Source organism: Antennarius striatus, chromosome 5, assembly GCF_040054535.1.
Source record: "Antennarius striatus isolate MH-2024 chromosome 5, ASM4005453v1, whole genome shotgun sequence".
NCBI lineage: Eukaryota > Metazoa > Chordata > Actinopteri > Lophiiformes > Antennariidae > Antennarius > Antennarius striatus.
In genome coordinates this window covers 21,200,168-21,225,273 of record NC_090780.1, presented here as the reverse complement: position 1 = coordinate 21,225,273, position 25,106 = coordinate 21,200,168, and the positions used below count along the sequence as shown (strand labels likewise).

The window sequence follows — 25,106 nt, the reverse complement described above, 5'->3', positions numbered from 1 at the left end:
GCATCATGTAAACATAAAGATGACAGATAGATAGATAGATAGATAGATAGATAGATAGATAGATAGATAGATAGATAGATAGATAGATAGATAGATAGATAGATAGATAGATAGATAGATAGATAGATAGATAGATAGATAGATAGATAGATAGATAGATAGATAGATAGATAGATAGATAGATAGATAGAAACACAGGATTGTTTCTGATGCTGATCCACCTTTCCAGAAGCCGAGCGTGGAGAGAGACGCGACCGCCGCATGTGTTTGAACACTGCTGAGAATGACTAGAGTCACAATTCCCAATCTCTCTCCATTTCGCTACCTAAGCCTGTTGGCATTTGGTGTATGATGATCTAAAACAACTGTGACCAGCCCTCAGATCAATCCTCGACGCCCAAAATGTCGCCTCCTCGCTCGCACATCACCGAACTGTCGACCGGCCAATTCCCCCAGAACGAACCGAGGACTCTGTCCCAGTATTTTGGAGGTCGAGGCCCGCTGCCGGTCATCAGTTTGGTCATTTCATTTGAGAAGGTAATTTAAAGCTGCACATATGCTTAATAATCAAAACATGAGAATGAATGGGTCTGGTCACATTCAGGTCTAAATGATTTTGAGGAACTCCAGGGACGTAAGGAGAGCTGTGGCTCCCAGGAATCAGCTGTTGCGGAGGGCTGCAGCAGAGCGGTGCAGAGAGATGTGCTGGGGGACCGCGCTAACGGCCCATGTACTTCACTATGCGTGCGTGTGTGTCTGTGTGTTTATGTGCTGGAGTATGCGGACTTATTTAAAGCCAGCAGCTCTGGGGACTTTGGGATTCATCTTCTCCTCATGTGTTATCAGCATGCCAGCTTTTCAAATGCTGCAGCAAGTGACATAGTACACAAACCAGGCTCTGCCTCTCTGAAGAGCCCCTTGTCCCAGAATAGCTCCGGCCCGCTCTATCTAACTGATGCCCAAGAAAGTTTGAGCCATCACAGCAACACCTCTCAATCTGCCACGGCAACAGATAACATGGCCACCACTCAAGTCGGGATATCCATCGTTTCTGATTGCTTTTTTATTGAGAAGAATCACTTCCTATCTCCACTCTGAGGTAGCAAAAGTCTCCACCCGCCAGCGGACGGCCATCTTTGGCTGAGCTGCGTGGCTTTTGTAGAATTCGACACAGCCAGCAGCTAACAGTCAATCTCCCTATCAGGAATGCTGGACTCTGGCTTTGTCTATTCTGAGAAACTGTGGTCCCCTTCCCCACCCCCGTGCTGCACTGTCACCCTGCTCTCATACCAGGCACCAACCTCTCCCCTTGCTCTGAAGGTCAGATCTGGTGGAGCCAGAGTGTGAGAGGCACAGTCCTTATTACAGAATTACTGGTAACACAGATTTATAGCAGCTCCGTCTGGAAAAATTCCATGTAGGACGTTCACGGGAAAGTTACCGGCAAAATGTGGAATATTCCCATCTCAGGCCGAACGCGGCGTAACACTCTGGATGTAGCCGATCGCTGCGTCACGGAATCGGAAAGAGAACAGAATAAAATAAAATCAAAGATTTAGAGTTTGTGATCAAATAAATCATTGCTTGCATTTTCTAATTTTAATTCTAATGGAGCACTTTATTGTGTGACAGAAGTCACACGCCATGTTTCTCCCTATTAATACAATGTTGTGTATTTATAGTAGCATGTTTAATGCCACACTGCTCCTGAAATAATCTCTTCTAAGGTTGCATCCTCTGTGACCACACACAATAGCAAACATCTGTGCTGGTACTCACCAACACACACAAAACCGGCATGTCTGTTACTTAAGAGGGACATGAGTTCAAGAGCAGCGCAGCGCAATATGTAATGTATATTCAAGGCCGTTCAAGAGTTTATGCTTATGATCTTTTGGTTTGGAGAAATTTTCTCTTTAATTTCCAGTCTTGATTGACTCAGATTCCTGTCCTGATGGAAGCAATGATGCACTACCCGAGGAAAAAAAAAAAAAAATTCCATACAGAGATGCTCCTCATGCAACTCTCTCCACACTCCCTTGCAGTGTGTACAGTGCATAAAATAACTGGGATACAAAAATAGCCGGCTTGGGTTTAGAGCAATGACAAAAACGTAGCTTTCCTTTTGTGTCAATTGAGACAAGCGCTCAGCACCAATAGGCGTTAGAGGAGGTGGCATATGCTAATGAGGGACAAATGTCCACTGACCGTGACCTTGACAAACACACTATAAAGGAGGGCACATCTCACCAAGCTGTTAGTTCGTTGTGGTCGTCCTGAGGTCAGTGGACAACTTTGCGCCGTTGTTTGGTAGGTCGTCATTTTACGCGCGGATTGACTGATTTTTAAAGCGTCTGTTAGAGTAATAATTTTATTTTAATAAGCCATATCAAGTACTAATCACCCGCGCTGACACGCGTCAGTTAACATTCCACCTTTATGTTGCTCTCATTTGCTGATAGCGGATTTGCGCCTTTTACGCACGGGCAGGTTACCGATCCACGCAGGCCTGCAGTTTCCATCATTAATGGAAGAGAAACAACCTGAACGCATACAGAACTACTTAACCTAACACACAGTTTTGATTATTTTATTCACTTATTTACTCGGTTTTTTTGTTTTTTTTTTAACCAAAGGATCTCCTCACCTCGTGTGTCACCGGTGCGTCAGGATTTGGGGGCCGGCGGGGAGTTGCCACCATGTCGCCCATTGACTTGAAGGAGTTCGGGGACGCCGCACCGTTTTTGCGGAAATCCGACGTGGAGTTGTTGGCTGCAACGACGGTTCCATTCGACGGTAGGTTGAATACTACGGAAACGAAACTTTACATTCAATTTATGCATTATAGAAAATAACTGAGTTTTGATTGTGAAATTTTTTTAAATTCCTTTTTTGGTATAAATTTAAAAGGAATGAACAGATGGTGATTCCCTTAGTTTCGTGGTAGTTGGTTGGTGTTGCGGAGTTTTTTACAGAAACGAATGGCAATGTTTGCAATACTAAATTGTGTAATAATGTCATTACTGTGCTTTATTATGGTGGAAATAAATTTAACAACATCAGCTTTGTTTTGTGGTAAAATTTTAAAACTTCTCACTAATTTTTGTGATTTTGCTTTTTGCAAAATGCCTCCTAAACATAATTTAAAATAATTTCTGCAGAAATTCAGTTTTCACTGTTCCTGCCTATATTTGTATTTGTCTTTTGAGTTTTCCTCCTCCCTTAATGCTGACCCTCCACTGTTCTCTTAGGTAAGAAGCGAGCATGGATCCCTGATGAAAAAGAGGCGTACATCGAAATCGAGATCAAGGAGCTCAGCGGTGACAAAGTCATCGTTGAAACCAAGAACAAGAAGGTAAGTCATCGTAATTAATTTGTTTTAATGAATTCATAAAGGCGTCCCTTAAACAAACCCATTCCAAACCACATTCTCCTCCTTGTGTCTCTGGGAACTAGACTGTGACGGTGAAGGACGGCGACATCCAGCAGATGAATCCTCCTAAGTATGACATGATTGAAGACATGGCCATGCTGACACACCTCAATGAGGCCTCTGTGCTGCACAACCTGCGCAGACGCTACGCCTCCTGGATGATCTATGTGAGTATCCCTCTTCTATAGGCCCGTGACTGTCCAGAATAAATGAAAGAGTTCAACTCAAGCTGGGGTGCCACTGACCCTTCTGTGTTTCCTCAGACCTACTCCGGGCTCTTCTGCGTCGCGGTGAATCCATACAAATGGCTGCCCGTCTACACGGCCCCCGTGGTCTCCGTCTACAAAGGCAAACGGCGCTCCGAGATGCCGCCGCACATCTACTCCATCGCAGACAATGCATACAACGACATGCTGCGCAGTGAGTGTTCGACACGCAAAACACAGAAGAGCATACGATCTGGTACGTTCGTCAATCCACTCGTCATGGATCCTTCTCTTCTTCAGATCGTGAGAACCAGTCCATGCTCATCACGTAAGTATCGTCTGCTTCAACTTCACCAATTCACACAAATAAGAGATGGAATGTTTTCGTAAATGTATGAACAACTATATAAAAATATACCACCCACACACAGCAACCTTAAATAGTTATAGTTTTTGTCTTTTTTTAAAATCTATTCTTCACTTTTTTTACATTTTCTTAAATTTTGTGCCATGCAGTGTCATGATTTTGACTTACACTACCTTTACCAGCTTTGTCAACAGTTTTTATCCAATGTGTGTACACTTTGTATGTCATTTTTTCACACACCTATAGCGGAGAATCCGGTGCTGGCAAAACTGTCAACACGAAACGTGTCATTCAGTATTTTGCCATTGTGGCAGCTCTTGGGGACACACCTGCCAAAAAAGGAGTAAGGCTGATGTGGCAACCCGTATTTTTGTTCCCCAGCTTTTTTTCTATTTTTTTTTGCTGTATCTTCTTTTTCTTAATTTTTTTTTTTTTTGGCCCCAGGAATCCTTCCGTGTACTCCCTTAAAACCGTTTCCATACATTTTCCTCTGTCAAAATGGTGATTGTGAGAACTGATTGCACTCATATCTTTACCCTCATGTGTGGTGTAACCTCTTCCAGCCACTTTACTCTGCTTTCTTGTTGTTTTTTTAAAACATTTTTTTCTTTCAACCTTTCCATGTCGTTTTTTTTTTTATGCTCCAGATTTTCCATTATCTTTCCCTTGGCTTTGAGTTTTGCTTTTGACTTTTATGTGCTTTTGTATGTTTATTTTTCCTACCTTTTTCTCCCCTGCAATCACCACACTGCATCATATAAAACAAGGTAGCCATTGGTTTTTACCACAGCTTTAACAACCTGTATCTAATTGTCCAGTTATGACGTTTTCCTCTGTGGTGGTGAAAGCTTTGTTCAGTCGTGTATAAATGAAATGACACTCACAGATTTCTTGTTTTATTGTTTTGCATCAGGGTCCTGCAACAAAAACAGGGGTGAGTTAAAACTGTGCAAAAATAAATAAATAAGAATCCATATTAAATTTAACTCTAAATTTTAAAAGATAAAGTAACTGGGTATATTTTTTAACTTTTCTCTCACAGGGGACGCTGGAGGATCAGATTATCGAGGCGAACCCTGCCATGGAGGCGTTTGGTAACGCCAAAACGCTAAGGAATGACAACTCATCCCGCTTTGTGAGTACTTTGAAACTTGAAGTGTAGATAGTGTACTAACTATAAATTCACTTGAATGATCTCTTTAATTTGTTGGACATTTTATAGACAATTCATTTCAACATTTCTTTACAGGGCAAGTTCATCCGGATCCACTTCGGACCGACTGGCAAATTGGCCTCAGCTGATGTTGATATATGTGAGTTAATCGTCAAATCTGTTAATCTTAATATTATTCTCTTATGTCTAGCATGAACGCGTCACTCTTCTTTCTTGTCCTTCAGATCTTCTGGAAAAATCCAGAGTGATATTCCAGCAGCCCGGTGAGAGGAGCTACCACATCTATTACCAGATCATGTCGCAGAAGAAGCCAGAGCTTCTAGGTTTGTTTAGTTCTCTGGATGTTTTGGATGATTTTTACTCACTTCTGCATGACGGCGGCGTTAAACTCTAAGCTCTTTATTCCAGACATGCTCCTGGTGTCCTCCAACCCGTACGACTACCACTTCTGCTCCCAGGGCGTGACGACCGTGGAGACAATGGATGACGGACAGGAGCTGATGGCCACTGATGTAAGATCTATTTTCTCTGTGTGCTGGAAACATTTAGTTGCATTGAGTTGATTTGTGATAACATTTCGCGATTCTTTAACAGCACGCCATGGACATCCTGGGTTTCCTTCCCGATGAGAAGTACGGCTGCTATAAAATAGTGGGAGCCATCATGCACTTCGGCAACATGAAATTCAAGCAAAGGCCGCGTGAGGAGCAGGCGGAGGCTGACGGCACTGAAAGTGAGGCGGCAACGACTGATTTACGAAAAATAAAATTTAATAAAAAATGAGTTTGACACGTTTCCACTGTTTGATCCCCAGGTGCCGATAAGGCTTCGTACCTGATGGGAGTTAGTTCAGCTGACCTCATCAAAGGCCTGCTGCACCCACGGGTGAAGGTGGGGAACGAGTACGTGGTGAAGGGACAGAATGTCGAACAGGTGAGGAGACAGAATATCCACTGTTTTCTTTGTTCTAACAATATGAAGGATAAATGTCTGTAACATTAAACACAATTGAGCAAAACCGCAAAATGAAAGAACAAATTCCGTGTCTTAATTCTTCTGGATGACGAGGGACAGCTTTTTAAATCTCATTCAATCAATACTTCACACAATCTGGTATCTAGGCAACAAAGGAAACCCATGGGAACGACTGTTATGTTCTTACTTTGTGTGTGTGTGTGTGTGTGTGCGGTAGGTTAACTACGCCGTTGGTGCTCTGGCCAAAGCCACGTACGACCGCATGTTCAAATGGCTCGTGAGTCGGATCAACCGGACCTTGTACACCTCCCTGCCTCGCCAGTACTTCATAGGAGTCCTGGACATCGCCGGGTTTGAGATCTTTGAAGTAGGTTGATACACATTTCAATTAGATTTCACAGACTAAGCTTCTGTTTGTTTAAAATCATCACCTTCAAGTCTGGTTTTCCGTTCTAATTCAATCCGTATCTCCAGATGATCTCTTTGCCTCTAAACCTTTCCGATTCCTCTTTGTTGCAGCTCAACAGCTTCGAGCAGCTTTGCATCAACTTCACAAATGAGAAACTGCAGCAGTTTTTCAACCACCACATGTTCATCCTGGAACAGGACGAGTACAAAAGGGAAGGCATCGAATGGACCTTCATTGACTTTGGGCTGGACCTTCAGGCCTGCATCGATCTGATTGAAAAGGTAAAAAGAATAAAAAATCCTGCCCTCTATAATGGGTCATAAATGATAAATGTTTCTAAGTCCTTCTTCTCTCCCTCCAGCCTTTGGGAATCATGTCCATCCTTGAAGAGGAGTGCATGTTCCCAAAGGCCACAGACAGCAGCTTTAAGGCCAAGCTGTATGATAATCACTCCGGCAAGTCGCCCAATTTCCAAAAGCCGCGTCCGGACAAGAAGCGAAAGTACGAGACCCATTTCGAGCTGGTGCACTACGCTGGAGTGGTAAGTGTGATTTCAGTAAAGCTTTGACAGTCTTCCAACTGTAATTTATAAATTCAAGAATAAATTGGACATTCCTCTTTTTTTTTTTTTAAAGGTACCATATAATATTTTTGGATGGCTGGACAAAAATAAAGACCCCCTGAATGAAACAGTGGTGGCATGTTTCCAGAAATCTGCTAACAAGCTGCTGGCTTCCCTGTATGAGAACTACGTCAGCTCAGACGCGGGTAAAGCAGGCGGGACTGCGACATCAAATCAATCACATTACAGTGTGATTGATCTGATGTGGTCAAATCAATCACCCTGTGTGTTCACTCACAGCTGGCGAGCCCAAGCCTGGCCACAAGGAGAAGAGGAAGAAGGCGGCTTCTTTCCAGACCGTGTCTCAGCTTCATAAGGTGAGGATGCTGTAGGGAGGCGGTCCGTTACCGATGCAGGTGATGTGATCCATCCATGTTATGTGTATTGTGAGGAATATGGGCGACAGCGGAGAGCTGGGATGGAGGCAGTTAAGACTTGCAGTGATGTTTAGGGCATTGATCACATGAACATCACTTTAAGTCTGTGCTGGCTCCTTTCTCAATCATAGCAACGATGTCACATCCGCTGAGCACAAAGTTCCTGAAGGGTTTGTTCTTATTTTGAGGCACGGAATGATATATTTAAAACAAATGCATTGTTTTTATGAATCATTTAACTTAATTTTCCTTTATTCCTGCAGGAAAATCTGAATAAACTGATGACCAACCTGCGCAGCACCCAGCCTCACTTCGTCCGCTGCATCATCCCCAACGAGACCAAGACTCCAGGTAGCACACGACACCAGTAGCCTCGTGTGATTGGGAGATGGTCAAATGGGACTGGGCTCACATTTATAAAACAATTCTGCACAGGGATCATCGATCCATTCATGGTGCTGCACCAGCTGCGCTGCAACGGTGTGTTGGAGGGCATCAGGATCTGCAGGAAGGGATTTCCCAACCGCATCCTCTACGCTGAATTCAGACAGCGGTACAGAGCACTTCTAAGTCATTTACAAAAGTATGTCCTCAACTTTGAATCATGAAGATAATAAGTCTTTTATTTATTGACACAGCTACCGCATCCTGAACCCCCATGCTATTCCAGAAGACACCTTTATGGACAGCAGGAAAGCTGCAGAGAAGCTCCTGGGCTCCCTTGATATCGACCACAACCAGTATAGATTTGGACACACGAAGGTACGAGCTTCAAAAGTTTTTGTTTTTTTTTAATCAGGTGTCAAATTATTACCATGAAAAAATGAGTAGCAAAGATTAAATAGAAATAGAATTTGAGGAGAAAATAACTGAATGAAAAAATAACACCCATGAAGTGAGGGTATTCTTCTTGACAAGAGGTTTTAAAATAAATTCCAGTCTAGAAATAAGTAGTTTCATTCATATAACTTGTAAATATCTTTTAAATTAACATACTTATTTCATGTTTCGTGATCTAGTTTGCCGTGTGTTTCATTTTGCATTCCCGGGGGCCATGCAGGTGTTCTTCAAGGCGGGTCTGCTGGGTCTGCTGGAGGAGATGAGGGACGAGCGTCTGGCCAAAATCCTGACGATGCTTCAGGCCGTCGCCAGAGGGAAAATCATGCGGCTGCAACTCAACAGGATGTGTGCAAAGAGGTAAAAATGACCAAAATAATTTTCACTTTTGTCCGCTAAATCAAGTTTTATGAGCCTGAATGAATAAAAACTACCACCTGCAGAGAAAAGCCTCTGAACTTGATACCTCCGTAGGTCAAAACGCTCCTCCACCTGCTCCAAACAGGTTCACCATCAGTCACGAGCCTCTCAGCTACACCTTGGCGTTCCCTACCCCGCTCCAGTACTTGTAGAATGCAAGGGCGCCGTTATTGGCGTGTGTGAGGCGTGTGCTTGCCCTTGTATGGTTAGCAGGCATGTGTGTCGCACTACGGTTAATCAGGGCTCCGTCCCTCCTTCACACCCCTCAAACGCCCCTCTTGAAGCCATTCTCTCCGTCCTCTCGCTCTAAATTAAACAATGTTGACGGTGTCCTCAAAGCCAGGTGGCAACATGTGTCAAGTGACAGCTGCACAGACCCTCCCTAAAAATACCCCCGGGCCCCCCTCCCCCCCCTGATGGCCCCTGGCCCCTTTTGTCCGTGGCGCCTGTACTTCTAAATGAGTGCGGCGGTGGGATATGTGCTGGGTGACAGAGGATTTAAGTCAGCCGTTCGACAGAGGGCTTTAGTTTCTAAATAAACACAGATGCCCACCTTTGAGAGACACCCAGCATGGAGTCATGTTAAAAATGCAATCACCCCCTCACGGAGTCACCTCCTACCCCGGCAGGGTGCACGCTCACTCCAACTCACTCTTGAACCAGTGACAGGAAGTCCTTGAACCGATCTGTTCTTGGGTCCATATTTAGGCCGGCCAGGCGCCGTTCTAGCGAGCCTAAATCAATCCGGTAGCAGCGTTCGGTCACAGTTATGAAAGATCAAAAGCAGCACGAGGTTTATGATTTCATGTCGCATCATTAGGAGCTGGATCCGATCCAAAGCAGGCCAAAGAGAAGTACAGTAACTAAATAATTAGAAGGGGAGTTCCTGGATAAGTCTATTCGACCTTCTTCTCTTTAGGCGATCTTAACTTCACTTTGGCGACTTTAAAACATCCGTGCTGACTAAACTTTTGTATCTGCTTTCCCACGGGTCTATGAAATGACCTCCACTTTTCTTTCAGTCAGACCAGCACATGATGTCTCAAATGTGTTCCGTATTTAAAGCATAAATAACTGTGAACACAAACATGTCAAACTGTGGTGTTCAGGTGTTCCAGAACTTAATTCAACCTGTCCTACCCCCACTCTTCATTTCCTGTTTTTAGGGAGGCTCTGATGATCATCCAGTGGAACATCCGGGCTTTCAACGCTGTGAAAAACTGGCCCTGGATGAAGTTATTCTTTAAAATCAAGCCTCTGCTGAAGAGCGCCGCTACCGAGAAAGAGCTGGCTTCTCTGAAGGAGGAGATGGCTAAACTGAAGGAGGCTCTGGAGAAATCTGACGTCAAACGCAAAGAGCTGGAGGAGAGGCAGGTCAGCCTGATCCAAGAGAAGAATGACCTCTCTCTGCAGCTGCAGGCAGTAAGTGGCGGTCTCTACTCTGGAGCTCAACTTCGGTAGTGTAGTATTAATGCTGATGATGGGTTTCCTGGTTCACATAGGAGCAGGACAATCTAGCCGATGCGGAGGACCGCTGTGACCTGCTCATCAAGACTAAAATCCAGCTGGAGGCCAAAGTGAAAGAACTGATGGAGAGGCTGGAGGACGAGGAGGAGATGAGTGCTAATTTGCTCGCCAAGAAGCGCAAGCTGGAGGACGAGTGCTCCGAGCTGAAAAAGGACATCGACGACCTGGAGATCACTCTGGCTAAAGTGGAAAAGGAGAAACACGCCATGGAGAACAAGGTGAGGAAACTTGGAGACGTAATGAAGTAAGTTGCCTCCAGGGGGCACTAGGAGGCCACACGAGGGCAACCCAAAGCTGTTAGTGGAAGTAAACGTTTGGGTTTTTTTTTTTAAATTTCACTTGTGAGAAATAGATTCTTATCTACTGTCCCGCAGGTGAAGAACCTGATAGAGGAAATGGCGGTTCTGGATGAAACCATCCTGAAGCTGACCAAAGAGAAGAAGGCTCTTCAGGAGGCTCACCAGCAGACCCTGGATGACCTGCAGGCAGAGGAGGACAAAGTCAACTCTCTGACCAAAGCCAAGACTAAACTGGAGCAACAAGTAGATGATGTGAGTTTATTGCCAAAGAACGGCGCAGAAAAATTATTCTGTTGTATTATTTAGACCTGACATTTTTTTAACCCTTCTGTTGTGAATCAGCTGGAGGGCTCCCTGGAACAAGAGAAGAAGCTCCGTATGGATCTGGAACGGGTCCGACGTAAGCTGGAGGGAGATCTCAAGCTCTCCTTGGAATCTGTGATGGACTTGGAGAATGACAAGCAGCAACTTGAAGAGAAGCTGAAAAAGTTAGTTTTTCTCACCAAAAAAAATTATCTTGCTGTTAGAGATGGATTATTTTGACTAATTTTTAAAATACTTTCCCAGGAAAGACTTTGAAATGAACGCAATAAGCACCAGGGTTGAAGATGAGCAAGCCCTGGTCAACCAGCTTCAGAAGAGGATAAAAGAGCTCCAGGTGGGACTTCATAACCTCTAAGCCTGGTTGAATGATTATGAAGCATCGCTTCAACAATAAAGCTGACAGTTACGTTCCTCCAGGCTCGTACGGAGGAGCTGGAGGAAGAGCTGGACGCTGATCGGGCTTGCAGGGCCAAAGTGGAGAAGCAACGTGGCGATGTGGCCCGCGAGCTGGAGGAGCTGAGTGAACGTCTGGAAGAGGCCGGTGGGGCCACCTCGGTCCAGATCGAGATAAACAAGAAGAGAGAAGCGGACTTCCTGAAGCTGAGGCGGGACCTGGAGGAATCCATGCTGCACCACGAGTCCACAACGGCAGCCTTACGGAAAAAACACGCCGACAGCGTGGCGGAGCTGAGCGAGCAGATCGACAGCCTGCAGAGAGTCAAGCAGAAGCTGGAGAAGGAGAGGAGCGAGGCCAAGATGGAAGTTGATGATCTGGCTTCTACTGTGGAGCAACTCTCCAAGGGCAAGGTAGATCAAGAAAAACAAGGACCACACTGATGTTTATCTGGTAGTAGCTGGTCAATCTTAAAAATACAATCTCTCCACAGGCTACACTGGAGAAGACCTGTCGGCTGTATGAAGACCAGCTGAGTGAAGCTAAGGCTAAAGTCGACGAGCTCCAGCGGCAGCTCAGTGACACCAACACCCAAAAGGCTCGTGCTCAGACTGAAAGTGGTGAGAAACTCTCTTTATTTCATTTATTCCATTCCTTATTTTAAAATTCACAGATGTGTGAAAAAATCCATTACTGCATCTCCTCCCCTTGTAGGTGAAATGTGCAGAAAACTTGAAGAGCGGGAATCCTTGGTGTCCCAGCTCCAACGGTCAAAGAACTCTTTTGTCCAAAATGTTGAGGAGCTCAAAAAACAGCTGGAAGAAGAGAATAAGGTCAGCTCTTCATCGCTACATCGGTCATTTACGAAACTTGCAAAGACTGTCCACTTCAACTACTTGCGCCGCAACATCTTGATTGGTCTCTTTAGGCTAAGAATGCCCTGGCCCACGCACTGCAATCATCTCGACACGACTGTGATCTCCTGAGAGAGCAGTATGAGGAGGAGCAGGAGGCCAAGGCTGAACTTCAGAGAGGTCTGTCTAAAGCCAACGCTGAGGTGGCTCAGTGGAGGACAAAGTATGAAACTGATGCCATCCAGAGGACCGAGGAGCTGGAGGAGGCTAAGTGAGTGTGGTGTATTGTTCGTAGCACGAGATGAAACTCAAGGATTGTTTGAATGCATCATTGTCAAACGTGTTATTTCTCGTTAGAAAGAAGCTGGTGACACGTCTGCAGGAGGCTGAAGAGACCGTGGAGGCTTCCAATGCCAAGTGTTCCTCCCTGGAGAAGACTAAACATCGACTCCAGACGGAGATCGAGGATCTGGTCATTGATCTGGAGCGCTCCAATGCTGCAGCTGCTGCCCTGGACAAAAAGCAACGCAACTTTGACAAGGTATTGTCAACTTTGCATTTTTGTCTTCTGGACAAATCATCCAAATTATTAGAGCAATAATAACTCATGTCTGCACCTGTTTGGTTACCTGATGGCTTGGTGGGGTGGATTCTACTAAAACATTGTGTTGGGTCTCAGGTGCTGGCAGAGTGGAAGCAGAAGTATGAGGAGTGTCAGACAGAGCTGGAGAGCTCTCAAAAAGAGTCTCGAGCCCTGAGCACCGAACTCTTCAAACTGAAGAACTCCTATGAGGAGACTCTGGATCATCTAGAAACCATCAAGAGGGAGAACAAGAACCTCCAAGGTATGCGTTGTTTCTAGCTCACGTCACGATGACCTTGAACCGTTAATGAGTTTTTGCTGACGGAACACAAAAATATACATTATTTTTCTGCCGCTCTTACAGAGGAAATAGCCGACCTGTCAGATCAAATCAGTCAGGGATCAAAAACCATCCATGAGCTAGAGACGGCTAAGAAGTGTCTGGAAATGGAGAAAAGTGAGATTCAAGCTGCTTTGGAGGAAGCTGAAGTAAGCAGTTTCAGGTTTCTCATTTCCCCCCTGTGGTCTGATAGTTGACCTGCAGAACAATCTTCAAGCGTTACATGTCTGTCTGTCTGTCTGTCTGTCTCAGGGCACTCTGGAGCACGAGGAAAGCAAAACTCTCCGAATCCAACTGGAGCTGAATCAAATGAAAGCTGACGTGGACAGGAAGCTGGCAGAGAAGGATGAGGAAATCGATAACCTTCGGTGAGCCTGCCAGGAGATCTGGAATCATAGCCGATTATCATTCCGTTTTATTGACTTCATTTTTCCATCCATGATGTCTTCTAGCCGTAACCACCAGAGAACCTTGGAGTCCATGCAGGCCACTTTGGACGCAGAGGCAAAGTCTCGCAATGAGGCAGTGCGCCTGAGGAAAAAGATGGAGGGTGACCTGAATGAGATCGAGGTGCAGCTGAACCACGCCAACAGGCAGGCTTCAGAGTCACAGAGACTCCTCAGAAACCTACAGGTCCAGATCAAGGTATGGTATCAGCCCAGGAACTGATACGACACAACCAATAAATGGAACACACTCCTGATCATGCTCTCGTTCATGACCTGTGACCCCAGGACATCCAGTTGGAGCTGGATGAGACTTGTCACCAGAACGAGGAGCTGAAGGAGCAGATGGCGGTGACAGACCGCCGCAACAACCTGTTGAGTGCCGAGGTGGAGGAGCTCAGGGCCCTGCTGGAGCAGAACGACCGCGCACGCAAGCTGGCTGAGCACGAGCTGCTGGAGGCCACCGAGAGGGTCAACCTGCTGCACTCGCAGGTAAAAGGCACCGATAAAACCACCGTAAAGTCACGCTACTTTGACTTTCATGCTCGCTAGCAGGTCACTGAGGTTGCTAGCTAAAATTTATGCAAAACTATAACTTCCTTGACAACAGTGATTGTCACACTTCTCAAAAGTTGTGTTTTTAATCCCAAGAGGATTCTTGAACTCTTGTTTTTTAGAACACTAGCCTGATAAACCAGAAGAAGAAGCTGGAGAGTGATCTGTCCATGCTGTCCGGTGAGGTGGAAGATGCTGTGCAGGAGTGTCGCAACGCAGAGGAGAAGGCCAAAAAGGCCATCACTGATGTAATATCCTAGAAACTGAATATAAAACATACAATACTATACAGTACTTGCATAACAAAATAACTACTTTAAGCGTATTTAACGTTTATCTGCTGACTCTGCAGGCAGCCATGATGGCAGAGGAGCTGAAGAAAGAGCAGGACACCAGTGCCCATCTGGAGAGGATGAAGAAGAACATGGAGCAGACCATCAAGGATCTGCAGATGCGTCTGGACGAGGCCGAGCAGATTGCCCTCAAAGGTGGCAAGAAGCAGCTCCAGAAGCTGGAGGCCAGGGTGAGGAAATGAATTCTAGTCTGTCCCACGTGATGATTCTGTAATTGGTCGTGACGTTCGTTTGTAGCGCTGTGTTAGCAGAATGGTTATATTTTACTGTTAGGTCAAAGAACTGGAGAACGAACTTGATTCTGAGCAAAAGAAGAGTCAGGAGTATCAGAAGGGAATACGGAAGTATGAGAGGAGAATCAAAGAGCTCTCCTATCAGGTAAATCACCTGTGTTCAGGCACATAGAGGATTCTGGAGTGGTTTAGCATTACACAAATTAAAGGCAAGACTCCTCTTCCTTCTTTTTTCCGTTTGCTCAGGGTGAGGAAGACAAGAAGAACCTGATTCGGTTACAGGATCTCATTGACAAGCTGCAGACGAAGGTGAAGTCATACAAGAGACAAACTGAAGAAGCGGTGAGTCGGCTGCAGTCCCATCAGCCATAAATTATTTTATCTCCATCACTGACCGTACCTGGGGCGCCTCAGCCCCTCTTTGGCTCATTGTCACTGAACTCTGTCCCTGGCTTGCCGTGCAGGAGGAGCAGGCTAACTCCAACCTGTCCAGGTTCAGGAAGCTCCAGCATGAGCTGAATGACGCGGAGGAGAGGGCCGACATGGCCGAGTCGCAAGTCAACAAGCTCCGGGTTCGCACCCGCGACCAAGGCGGCAAGGTTAATGAACCCAATACATAATGCATTACAGTATGATCCTGATTTATATGACCTTTGCAAGTATTTATTAAAAATAGCCAGAAGGCTTCATAACATGAACTAATCATAGAAGAGACTAGATGTAATCCTCGGCAGATGACCTCACATAGCCCTCTCATGTGATCTTCAGTGTGGTCATGAGTAACTCTATGACACTGTGTATGCGGTTGCTAATAAACATCTCTGTCTTGTGTATTTCAGCTCGCTGAGTGATGCGTTAAGGCCCGAACGCTGCAGCCAAAGATATCACAGCCAGCCAGCTGCAACAGCTGTACTTGACTGTTAGGATGCATCCAAATAAAGACATTTAAACCTTTAAATATGAGTGTTTTTTTTTTAAAGTGTGGACATGTGATAAAGATAGAAATCCCACAAAGAAGGTCTAAAGAAGATTTTATTTTGACAAACAGCTGTTAAATAAGGGGGAAAATGAAAGAAGGGACATGAGGGTGAATGTCGGCTACAGGTGGAGTCAGAGTAGAATGAAAAACTGAAATATAATTGTGATTGATGATAAGACTGAATTTTTTTAAACACAACCTTGTGAGATTTTTATGCATTATTCAAAAAAACATGCCAAACAATCTCCAGCGGGTCTAGAATGTCAGAAACTACAAGGAAGGTATTCAACACTATGCAGTGTGTCCTAACCAATGAAATCTAAGGCCTACTAGGAGCATCACAACACGTGCAGCATAACTGTTGAAAACCAGTTCTCTTGTGCGTCACACAGAAAGATCTTCCTCATGTATAGCGCTCACAACATTCACGTTTTCACACCAACAACCTCACTCAGTTCCACTGAGGATGACGATACGATGGTTTTGGATTAGTCATAACACACGTACTACGATGAAAGTGACGATACCGTTGATGTAGTCTCGTCTCAAATCACGTCACCGTGAAACCGCATCGCTTCCAGCCGACTCCGAATTTGCAAGAGAAGCACTTGTAAAGTCTAGTTGCATTAGCGCACACAGGACGAACTAATTCAAATGTATGTGCACACCCACCGACGGATCTAAGACATGCTGGATGGAGGCTAAGAAGAAAGAAAACATTTCTGGTTAATTAGCAAGAAAATAAAAGGCTTTCAAAGTGTTTATGGATATATGTTTGCATCCAAAAGGCGACATAGCACTGATAACTCATGGTATCATGGGTAAAAATGCCCTTTTACATTCACATACACATGTATTAGGACTCATGACATGCTGGGAGGGACGCTGTACTCATTGGTAGTGGCTTAATGCGACAGCGTCAGGATAAAATATGAGGTAGCTCATCTATTTGTACTTTTTTTTTTTTTGCCCAAAGTGGTTGTTTAACTTGAGACACTGGTAATCCGTTCAGGATTAAACCTGCTGTAAACCTGCTGCATGTTCAGATTACGGACCTGTCGTCAAACCCACAGCTTCATCTTTATCCACACTAGAAAACCGACCGGGGCCATGCAAAAAAAGAGCCGTCGCAGAGATTGTCATTCTCATTTTGTCATCAAGGATTTATAAGAACTCCCAGAAAGCAGTAACCCTTCAGTCCGAGGCTGACGGCACTTGGTAGGTCACTTAAAATCAAATCTCGCTGTGTGGAACAATGAAAGCGGTGTGACATTTGCACCTGGTTTTAGTTTATTCTATTCCCAAAGCATCTCTCACAAATGGATACAAATTCTGTTACGAAATGAAGACGTCTTTTAATCCACAAATGTGTTAAAATATAATAAACAATAAAAACAAAACGTTCAACTGTGCAATATTTTATTCTACAGTTTTACCCACAGCTAAAAGCCACTGTTTTCAAAGACAAACGTAAATGAACAAAAGTAACCTGATAAAGACCGAGTCCCCAACTGAAGCTTCTGAAGCTGCGACGGATGGTTTTTAAGTGATTTGTGAACTATTTTTAGCTGACCCAGCTAAAATGAACCGGGTAGGGCCAGAAAGCACCAATCGATCTATCGATCAATCAATCGCCACCTATGAAAACAGAATCACAGAGAGGCTGAACAGAAACGCTGTTAGTTGAAAAGCCCTCTGTGCTGAACTGCTGGCCTGAACATCTGGGATGACTGTGGCTACATGAGAACACAAAAATTTCTTAACTCTTATAATTTGTTGAATCATACATATTCTTCCATAGAATTTTGTATAGGTTATATAAAAGGCTCTATCTGAATTTTATTTAAAGCAAACAATCAATGCAAGTATAATTTCAAAAGGTCCCTAAATTGTCTCATTTTAGCGTTGTAGACGATCTGGGGTGGGCATACACATTTCCCCCTCTGCCTTTGACGAAGAGGACAGTAAGTTGACGGCCGCACTAAATATATCCTCTTACATGTGTGAGCGCGGTCTCCATGTGAAGGTACAGAGGTGAGTCTTTACGTCCAGGACGTAGTCACAAAGCACCTGGATGGCTCAGCTCACTGGACTCGTCACCGTTAGGTGTCCATGCTCCTTGTGACCCTTGGTCACGCCCCAGTCCCAGCACACTGAGTGCACACACTGAAGGTCAATCCTCCAGTAGGTCTCTGTCCAGATCCATGAAGGGCTCGTCAATGTAGCTCGCTATGGCACACAGAGAAGTCCTGTCTGAACCCAGCAGCACTGACACAGTCTCCTTCCAGTAGCTGAAGGGGATACAGGAGCTCTGAGGAGAGAAACCAGGAGGATTTACAACGATCAAGCTTCTCAGTTAGCAACCTAAACATAGTATGTTGTCATAGTTACACTTTCAATTTGGTGTCAAGTTAGACGTTCTGTGTAAGAGATCGCTTCGGACAAACCCAACAAGTTCATGCTAAAAATAATCCTTAAAGATTATTTTATTTTATACTCAAATGCCTTAGAGTTTAGGTATTTAAGTACTGTATATTGAAGTTACAATGAGTATAATTCTAACTTAAATATACTCAAGTTAAAAAAAAATTTTTTTCACAGAACTGAGATGTGGAAAAAAGGAGGGGGTCAACAACCTTGAAAGTAGTATCTTTTTATTTGTGGGTAAGTGAGCGCAGCAGAACATGTAAACACACAACAATGACATCACAATGTAAAGTTAGCAAACTGCTGCCTACACATTCGGTGGCAGCAAAAAACAACACATGAACTGGAATGTTTTGGCCACACTGAGCCAAAGTATCTGCCTCTTTAGGAATCGAGTGATCCAATACGATCAACAGGAAACCCAGGTATGCATCATTAGAGCATCACGATAATCCTCATGTGGCGTAAGAGCACAATACTTCTCCCGCAACATCCAGGAAAGACCAGGACCCAAAATAGTTCTGGCCATATGCATGAATTCATGCTTTTCCTACAGAAGTGTGATGATATGGAGAATAGTCGTTCCACCTGTTGGTTCCGAGGTGGAACAACAACCCTTTATACAGAACACTGAGGTTAACAGGCACAAAACACAGTCTATAAAAGGGAGCCTCGCATCACGCTGCCAACTTCCTACCTGCAAAAGGCTTCCCTTACAGACATTTGGTCAAAGAACGTCATTCATGAGGCTTCCACTGTTTTGATGAGAGCAAGAGTTACTCACGTTTTCCAGACAGGTGCTGTCCTTGTCCTTGTTGAGGTAGTGGCGCTGCCAGAAGCGCAGTAAGTTGTGAAAGTTATTAAGCAGGTAGCCCGGGTATTTCTCTGCATACTCCTTCTCTCGCAGGGCATTGAGGTAGAAGGGCAGTTTAGCCTTTCTTCTGGCGAGCATCAAGATCACCAAACTGGTGTTTAAACAGCTCACGTTCTCCTACGGGAAGAAGGAGGTACAGAAAGGGATTATTCTGTGTCACAAAATGTGTATAAAAAAATGCATGCAAGTATAATCTTGTCAGTTTTCTATCTATTCGTGATTGAAGGTAGTGTGACAGACCTGTGTGAGCGTCTGTACGTTGATGATGTTGACCAGACGGAAAAGGAAGGAAAGCCTGTTCTCAACTCTGGCCATGTAGGAAAGCAGGCAGCACTCAGAAAGTACCTCCACCACTGGGAAACAGCACACAACAGGTTAAACCAACTGCTTTGAGTCTTCTTGAATGACATTTCCTCCTCCTGTCCTGGTTTACCTTTAACGTCTTCGGTCTGGCTCTCAAAGCGGTCCAATGAGAGGACGATGCAGCGCACCAGCATGTTGGAGTCCACCAGAGAACTGTTGATCTGCATCAGGAAGGTCTGAAACTACAGGTGACAAATCAAAACACAACATGGACACACTCTGCGTTGTAAAATAGATGACATTTACAGCAAGCAAAGAGTTTACAGTTTATATCTTTTATAATGACTAGAGTCGTACCTTCTCTGGAGTATTGACATATTTATTGAATCTTTTGAAGGCATCAATATTAAATTTCATAAGCTCTCCTAGCAGATCAAAGTAGCTTTGCAGGACATCTCTAGATGTACACCCACTGTCTATGATGCAGAATAAGATGTGCTGCCAAGAGAAGAAGAAACAAAAAGAAGAGAAAACATACCAGAGGTTACAATGAAGACCAGATTGGTTTAATGTGGACCATCTCTGTATGTGTGATGAAACAACAAGCTGTGGTTTTACCTCTAGCAGTCCTCTCTTTAAGAGGAACATTTGGTCTGCATAGGATGTGGCTCCTCTGAGAAAACTTTCCACTGCCCTCGCCTGCCAGAATCTACAGAAACAAGGTTAAGATTAAGAGTCTCCAACACAGAGGTGCTTGACGCTGTCAAAAAGGATGGAAGTCAAAACTTCCAACATCTTGATCTCCTGTTTCGCCCCAAGCGATGCTGACCTGAAGGAGGAGTCTGGAGGTTCCCTCTTCATGACAGTCAGGATCCGTGTGAGGAGCCCCTTCTTCCCATCACACACCAGGCTCCTGTCCGTGTTGACCAGCGCTTCCACCTCGGGGATGTTGGCTTTCATGGATATGGCACTCAGTTCATTCAGTTCCTGGCTGTTCAGCAGGAGGTATTTATTCCTGAACGCAAGGAGACAAACACTTTGTAAGAAGAAACACGACTTAAGAAGGAGAAGTCACAATGGATTTGTGGTTACTTACTCATGGTGATCACTGAAGCTCTGAAGTAGCCGCAGGAACTGGATTTTAAAGGAAATTTCCTGCTCAATGAACATAAATAAAGACAGTTAATGGTTATGTTAAAACTTCAAATATGTTACTTTGTTCATTCTCCAAAAAGATGAATGAGTCAAAGCTTCATACTGGACTACAGTCGCAGTTCTCATTCTGGCCATGCACCACGTGATTGGAAGCCGTGTATTTCCTCCAGATCAGCTTGTCAAACAGATTGTTGAGTCCTGGAATGAGGCGGAACTCCGCCAGCATCTTGTGGACCTTTGCAAGGTAACAAGGAGCCAGTGATACAGATTAGCTCTGCAGAGACACCAAACAGAAGGGAGGAGATGTATGCTTACCTGATTCCTCTGTCGGCCCATGAGGAGGACACATAGTACATAGAGAACTTCCACTTTGTACATGATCTCATGGACGATCTTCATAGACTGAGGCAGCCGATGTCTCAGAGGGCTGGAGGCCAGAGAGCTCTCATCTGCTGACTCTGAAGGTGAGGAATAAAAAACCCATCCTGAAATCAAAGTTCAGAGGCTTAAAGATGGAGTGAGCATAAAACAGCAGGTGTGGTGTTACCTGTGCTGCTTTGCTCGGCCTCCTCGGTGGCCATCTGCATGAGGGCATCCAGCACCAGAGCGTTGTCCAGCCATGTGTACCAGTCCTCCAGTTCCTGCAGAAAGTTAGCTCCTGTTGCCTCAGACACCTTCCTGGTTGCCAGCTTACACAACCGCTCAATGAAGCCAGGAATGTTCAGCAGGGTAACTGTTGGGAACGCAACCATTTGTCATTCGTTACCATGTTCTTTCACGACGACACTAAAAACATTCAGTTTGGACATTTTGCGCTAAAGAAAACCTACCCTGGTTGACTTCCGCTCGTGAGGGGCTGGCGTTGCGTTTCTGCTGGGCGTTTTTGGCCAACAGCGTGTGCTTGTCATCATTTCCCACGTCAGGCTCAGAGATTGTGACGGACAGGATGCGGCAGAAGTTGGCCAGCTGCTGCTGGTCAAAACTCTGGACCAGTCCTGACAGGTTGGGGATGCCCTCCAACTGGATCATCTCCTGAAAAATCCAAACGCAGAAAGTTGGAACAAAAAGAAAGCAGACTGATCATGTGTCTGACTGAACAAAGTTAACAAGTTATCAGGCAACATTGTGCCCAAAGAATTCCCACTGATATTCTGTAATTTCATGATGGATATGATTTAGAATGTGCAATATCACACAAATACCTTGGCTGAATAACCTCAATTAATTTATCAAATTAGACCGTGAAGATAAGGACTTCAGGGTTTAGCGAGGACAGCTATGGAATAAATGGTTTTTGCAAAGAGAATCGCTTCGGGGAATTTATAAAATATAATGGAGGAATGCTATGAAGACTCCTCAAGCAGCAGGCAGCTAGCACATGGAGGAGCTTTGGTACGAAGAAGTTGAGTTCCTGGTTGTGTTATTTTTAAATTAACAATACCAGAACGAAAAATGTAAAACACCCAGCAAAAAGCATTCTCAATCATGTTTGGTATGTAACTGGGTCATGAGGTTGACAGGTGGCAGAAGGAATCTCTGGCATTAGAGGTATCTGCACCCCTGAGTAAGTAAATAACAATATACGTTATTCATGAAACCTGGAAATGCTATTTCTTAAATAAATATATTAGAGAAATAACGACTTTGTCAGTGTCACTGCCCAACAACAGGGTCAAAGGTCCTACAAACAGGATTAGGTATCAAGAATCAATTTCAAATTCAGACACTATAAGCCAGTTTCCTAAAGCTAAGCCCATGGCTGTGATGTCTTTCAAATGAACAATACCATCTTCACACAGATTGTTATTATTGTAAACCCAGGATTTTTTTTAAATTTAAAAAATAAAACAAGTGGCTAGTTTTCACTGGCCCCCTCAAAGAAATGGAATCAAGAATTGTTGAGGAACAGAATAAAAGAAAAGCCGAACACGACTTGGAATCCGAGTCGTTCAAATCTAAACGACACCTGGGGATTTAAAACAGGAACACCTCTGACCTTTTTGACTCCCAGAATATCTTCAATAAGGGTCGCTGTCTGGAGGAAGGTCTTCTTGTTTGTCATCAGGGTGAAAAGAAACAGAACAAAATCATCCCTCGCTGCCAGGCTCTTTGTGACTTCTTCTGTCTGTTTAACAAAAGAAAGATTTGTACTTCAAGTCATACATTCGGAATTCTTTCTGTAAAAATCATCTTGGTTTTAGACAGTAAAACGACACAAACAAAGTCAGTGTTGTACATGGTTAAATACATGTGGTCGGAGACAGCAAGTTATGGTGCACCTTTGATATTTTTCTGGTCCCAACAAAATGCAATCGGATACTCACACATATGCAGCAGTTGTAGAGAACGCTAAGGCAGTCCTTGACCAAGTCATCATTCACTGTTGCAGTACAAACACAAACATTAGTGTCATCGTCAGATCATGACAGTCATATTTACACAATGTCAGTCAGTCTTACTTTTGCTTTTTTTCTTCTGCATAGTTAAAGTGGGTCTCATCAAGATTTCCACCAGCAGCTACAGGGAAAAGAAAGAAGCAAATATGGGTGGAAGTTCTCTAGAATCAGACAGCATCAGGTAAAAATAGTATCAAACTTACATCGACTCCACCGAAGAGATCGAAGGTGTAGGTGTTGGGGAAGGTGGATTCCTGAGCAGTCTTCCTGTCCTCTGTGACAAAAGACATGGCCTCCATGGAAAGCTGTGATGATAACACCTGACAAAAAGCCAATGCACTTGAAACTTGCAACACAACATTGAGAAATGTTGTGTTGTAATGCACACAACATTGGATGAGCTCATGCTACACGGTTACCTTAAGAAAACTATGTGCATGGGAGAGGTCACTGTTGGGATGGCTGCTCTCATACAGCTTCTGCAGCAGTGTCGGGATGCCATGCCACTTGGCTCTCTTATCTCTCTCTTGGAGCAATCCTCCCGGGAGCTATAACAGAGAGGTAGACAAAAATATCACATGACACATAGTGAAAATACAAACATATTTACATTGGCAGTGATGAAACATGTGTAAAAAGCTGTGTGTTTTCTTATTAAGAACGGATTTCAGGCAAATAAGATGTTTGTTTAACAAAATAGAGATAACCCTCTATAAAATCGTCGATTAAGAGCAGACAGTCAACACAAACTGCATTTTAAAACCCAAGTCTTCGATCATTTTCCTTTACAGAAAATATGAACTGACAAACGGAGTGCGTGACTCTTCTATTCAATAAGATGACAGTTGAAATAAAACCCAGATTAAATTAAAAACAGACAATTGTGCAACAGTTACCAAAAATAAGTGAAAAGGTAAAGCAAAAGGCTCTGACAGTGATGTAACTAAAGAAATATGCAACAAAAATTCCAATTCTCGTAAAAGAAACAGGATGTATTCAAAATTCTTTAGATGATGACATACCATACAGGGGTTATATCTAATTGAATTCAATAAATATACGTCTTTTTTTAGGTGAAGCACTTTTTTCCATGAGGTTCGTTTATTGTAAAGCGCTTTGATCTGTTTGACCGGACTTCCCAGTGGGTGAAGATAGGCAGGTGCATACCCTGTCACAAACACACCTGTGACCAATTCACCTGCACGATCCGGATTATAAGGAAAATATTAAATAAATATGCAGCTATTTAAATGTGGATTGAGATTTAGATGAGCTCTTTAGATTTTAACATACAGAGGCTTGAATAAGCCGCGGCAGGTGTGACGCTCGAATACAAAAGATCCCAGTAAATAAATGACGTCAACAAAACTGACATCATAACTAACCAAACATTATACGAACCCTGACGTCACAATAACTTCCGAAATTTAATTATTACTATTTTAACAGCTCAAACAGTTGTGGTATGAATATTTAAGTAAACTACACGGGATTAAGTGTATTATTTATTTTCTGTGGTCAGTGTCTGGTTACGTAATCACCTGAGCTGCTCACTTGACTTAGCTACGTTAGCTGGCTGACGCTATCCGGTTGCTAATGTTACCAAAGGTTACCTCCAATGACGGTATAATTTAAATACTTTCAGATAAAATGACAATCCCTCTACTGATAACAGAAGTCAAATATTTTATTTAAGTTATAACAAGCGTTAGACGTCGACTCCAAAAGCTGTTTTGCGTTCCAGCTAGCCTGGCCTGTAATGCTAAGCTAACTTGAGGCTAACAACAAAAGACACCAGCAGCCGAGGTTGTTTCATTACTCTATTTTTCCTAAAGATTCCTTTTTAAAAAATAAATAAAATAAAATGTCTTATTTTGAATGGTTAAAGTTTGAATTGTCGTGTGGTAACTCCTTATAAGGGCGGAACTGAGAGGAGCGACAGCATCCCCCCCCAAGTCAAGTGTCCGGGGCAGAGTCTTCCTTCTCGGGGTGGATTCCAAGCGCAACTCCGTGGTCTCAGCCGAACAGAAGCAGAAATAAAATGTCGAAACACGCAGAATTATTCTTATTCTTCCTACCTGCGTCCCACGGCTGAAACCCTGGCCCGTGATTTTACTAGCCGTGAATTTTGTGACAATATTGCCGTGACATTTTCTTCGTTTTTCTTCTCCAACACCAGGGTTCCCGGACCCCACAAGCGTCGCCATTATTTCTGCTTCCTGGACTGAACTGTTCAGGACGGAA

General features: G+C 44.0%; 2 protein-coding genes across 2 annotated transcripts; one reads left to right on the top strand and one right to left on the bottom strand.

Moving 5' to 3' along the window:
• The first annotated feature begins 2,232 nt into the window (after positions 1 to 2,232).
• On the top strand, positions 2,233 to 15,363 carry myh7ba (myosin, heavy chain 7B, cardiac muscle, beta a). The gene is made up of 43 exons (XM_068315914.1): positions 2,233 to 2,310; positions 2,637 to 2,796; positions 3,252 to 3,355; positions 3,457 to 3,600; positions 3,697 to 3,853; positions 3,940 to 3,967; positions 4,253 to 4,349; positions 4,920 to 4,940; positions 5,049 to 5,141; positions 5,256 to 5,319; positions 5,405 to 5,503; positions 5,589 to 5,692; positions 5,775 to 5,913; positions 5,995 to 6,113; positions 6,373 to 6,522; positions 6,675 to 6,845; positions 6,926 to 7,105; positions 7,200 to 7,332; positions 7,427 to 7,503; positions 7,827 to 7,914; positions 7,999 to 8,116; positions 8,202 to 8,325; positions 8,624 to 8,760; positions 9,987 to 10,242; positions 10,323 to 10,565; positions 10,722 to 10,898; positions 10,989 to 11,134; positions 11,214 to 11,304; positions 11,388 to 11,777; positions 11,858 to 11,984; positions 12,079 to 12,197; positions 12,293 to 12,489; positions 12,576 to 12,759; positions 12,898 to 13,063; positions 13,166 to 13,290; positions 13,394 to 13,509; positions 13,594 to 13,786; positions 13,876 to 14,079; positions 14,265 to 14,390; positions 14,495 to 14,665; positions 14,769 to 14,873; positions 14,975 to 15,070; positions 15,193 to 15,363. The coding sequence occupies exons 2-43, from the start codon at positions 2,700 to 2,702 to the stop codon at positions 15,346 to 15,348; spliced, it is 5,832 nt and encodes a 1,943-aa protein (XP_068172015.1). The 5' UTR covers positions 2,233 to 2,310; positions 2,637 to 2,699; the 3' UTR covers positions 15,349 to 15,363.
• A 384-nt stretch (positions 15,364 to 15,747) lies between these two features.
• On the bottom strand, positions 15,748 to 25,106 carry trpc4apa (transient receptor potential cation channel, subfamily C, member 4 associated protein a). Its single transcript, XM_068315915.1, has 18 exons — positions 24,941 to 25,106; positions 23,282 to 23,410; positions 23,066 to 23,182; positions 22,926 to 22,983; positions 22,791 to 22,846; positions 22,463 to 22,591; positions 21,297 to 21,498; positions 21,014 to 21,199; positions 20,782 to 20,924; positions 20,570 to 20,701; positions 20,408 to 20,466; positions 20,141 to 20,326; positions 19,930 to 20,020; positions 19,669 to 19,809; positions 19,442 to 19,553; positions 19,249 to 19,361; positions 18,919 to 19,125; positions 15,748 to 18,018 (listed from the first exon to the last, which is right to left on the bottom strand). Exons 1-18 carry the CDS (start codon positions 25,067 to 25,069, stop codon positions 17,881 to 17,883), a joined length of 2,328 nt encoding a protein of 775 aa, XP_068172016.1. The 5' UTR covers positions 25,070 to 25,106; the 3' UTR covers positions 15,748 to 17,880.

Coding starts and splice junctions, on each gene's coding strand:
- myh7ba (XM_068315914.1), top strand. CDS start 2,700: ATGTCGCCCATTGACTTGAAGGAGTTCGGGGACGCCGCACCGTTTTTG. Junction 3,601..3,696: donor ACGCCTCCTGGATGATCTAT/GTGAGTATCCCT, acceptor GTGTTTCCTCAG/ACCTACTCCGGGCTCTTCTG. Junction 5,320..5,404: donor CTCAGCTGATGTTGATATAT/GTGAGTTAATCG, acceptor CTTGTCCTTCAG/ATCTTCTGGAAAAATCCAGA.
- trpc4apa (XM_068315915.1), bottom strand. CDS start 25,069: ATGGCGACGCTTGTGGGGTCCGGGAACCCTGGTGTTGGAGAAGAAAAA. Junction 22,592..22,790: donor TCTACAACTGCTGCATATGT/GTGAGTATCCGA, acceptor TTTGTTAAACAG/ACAGAAGAAGTCACAAAGAG. Junction 18,019..18,918: donor ACAGCACCTGTCTGGAAAAC/GTGAGTAACTCT, acceptor TTCTCTCCTCAG/AGCTCCTGTATCCCCTTCAG.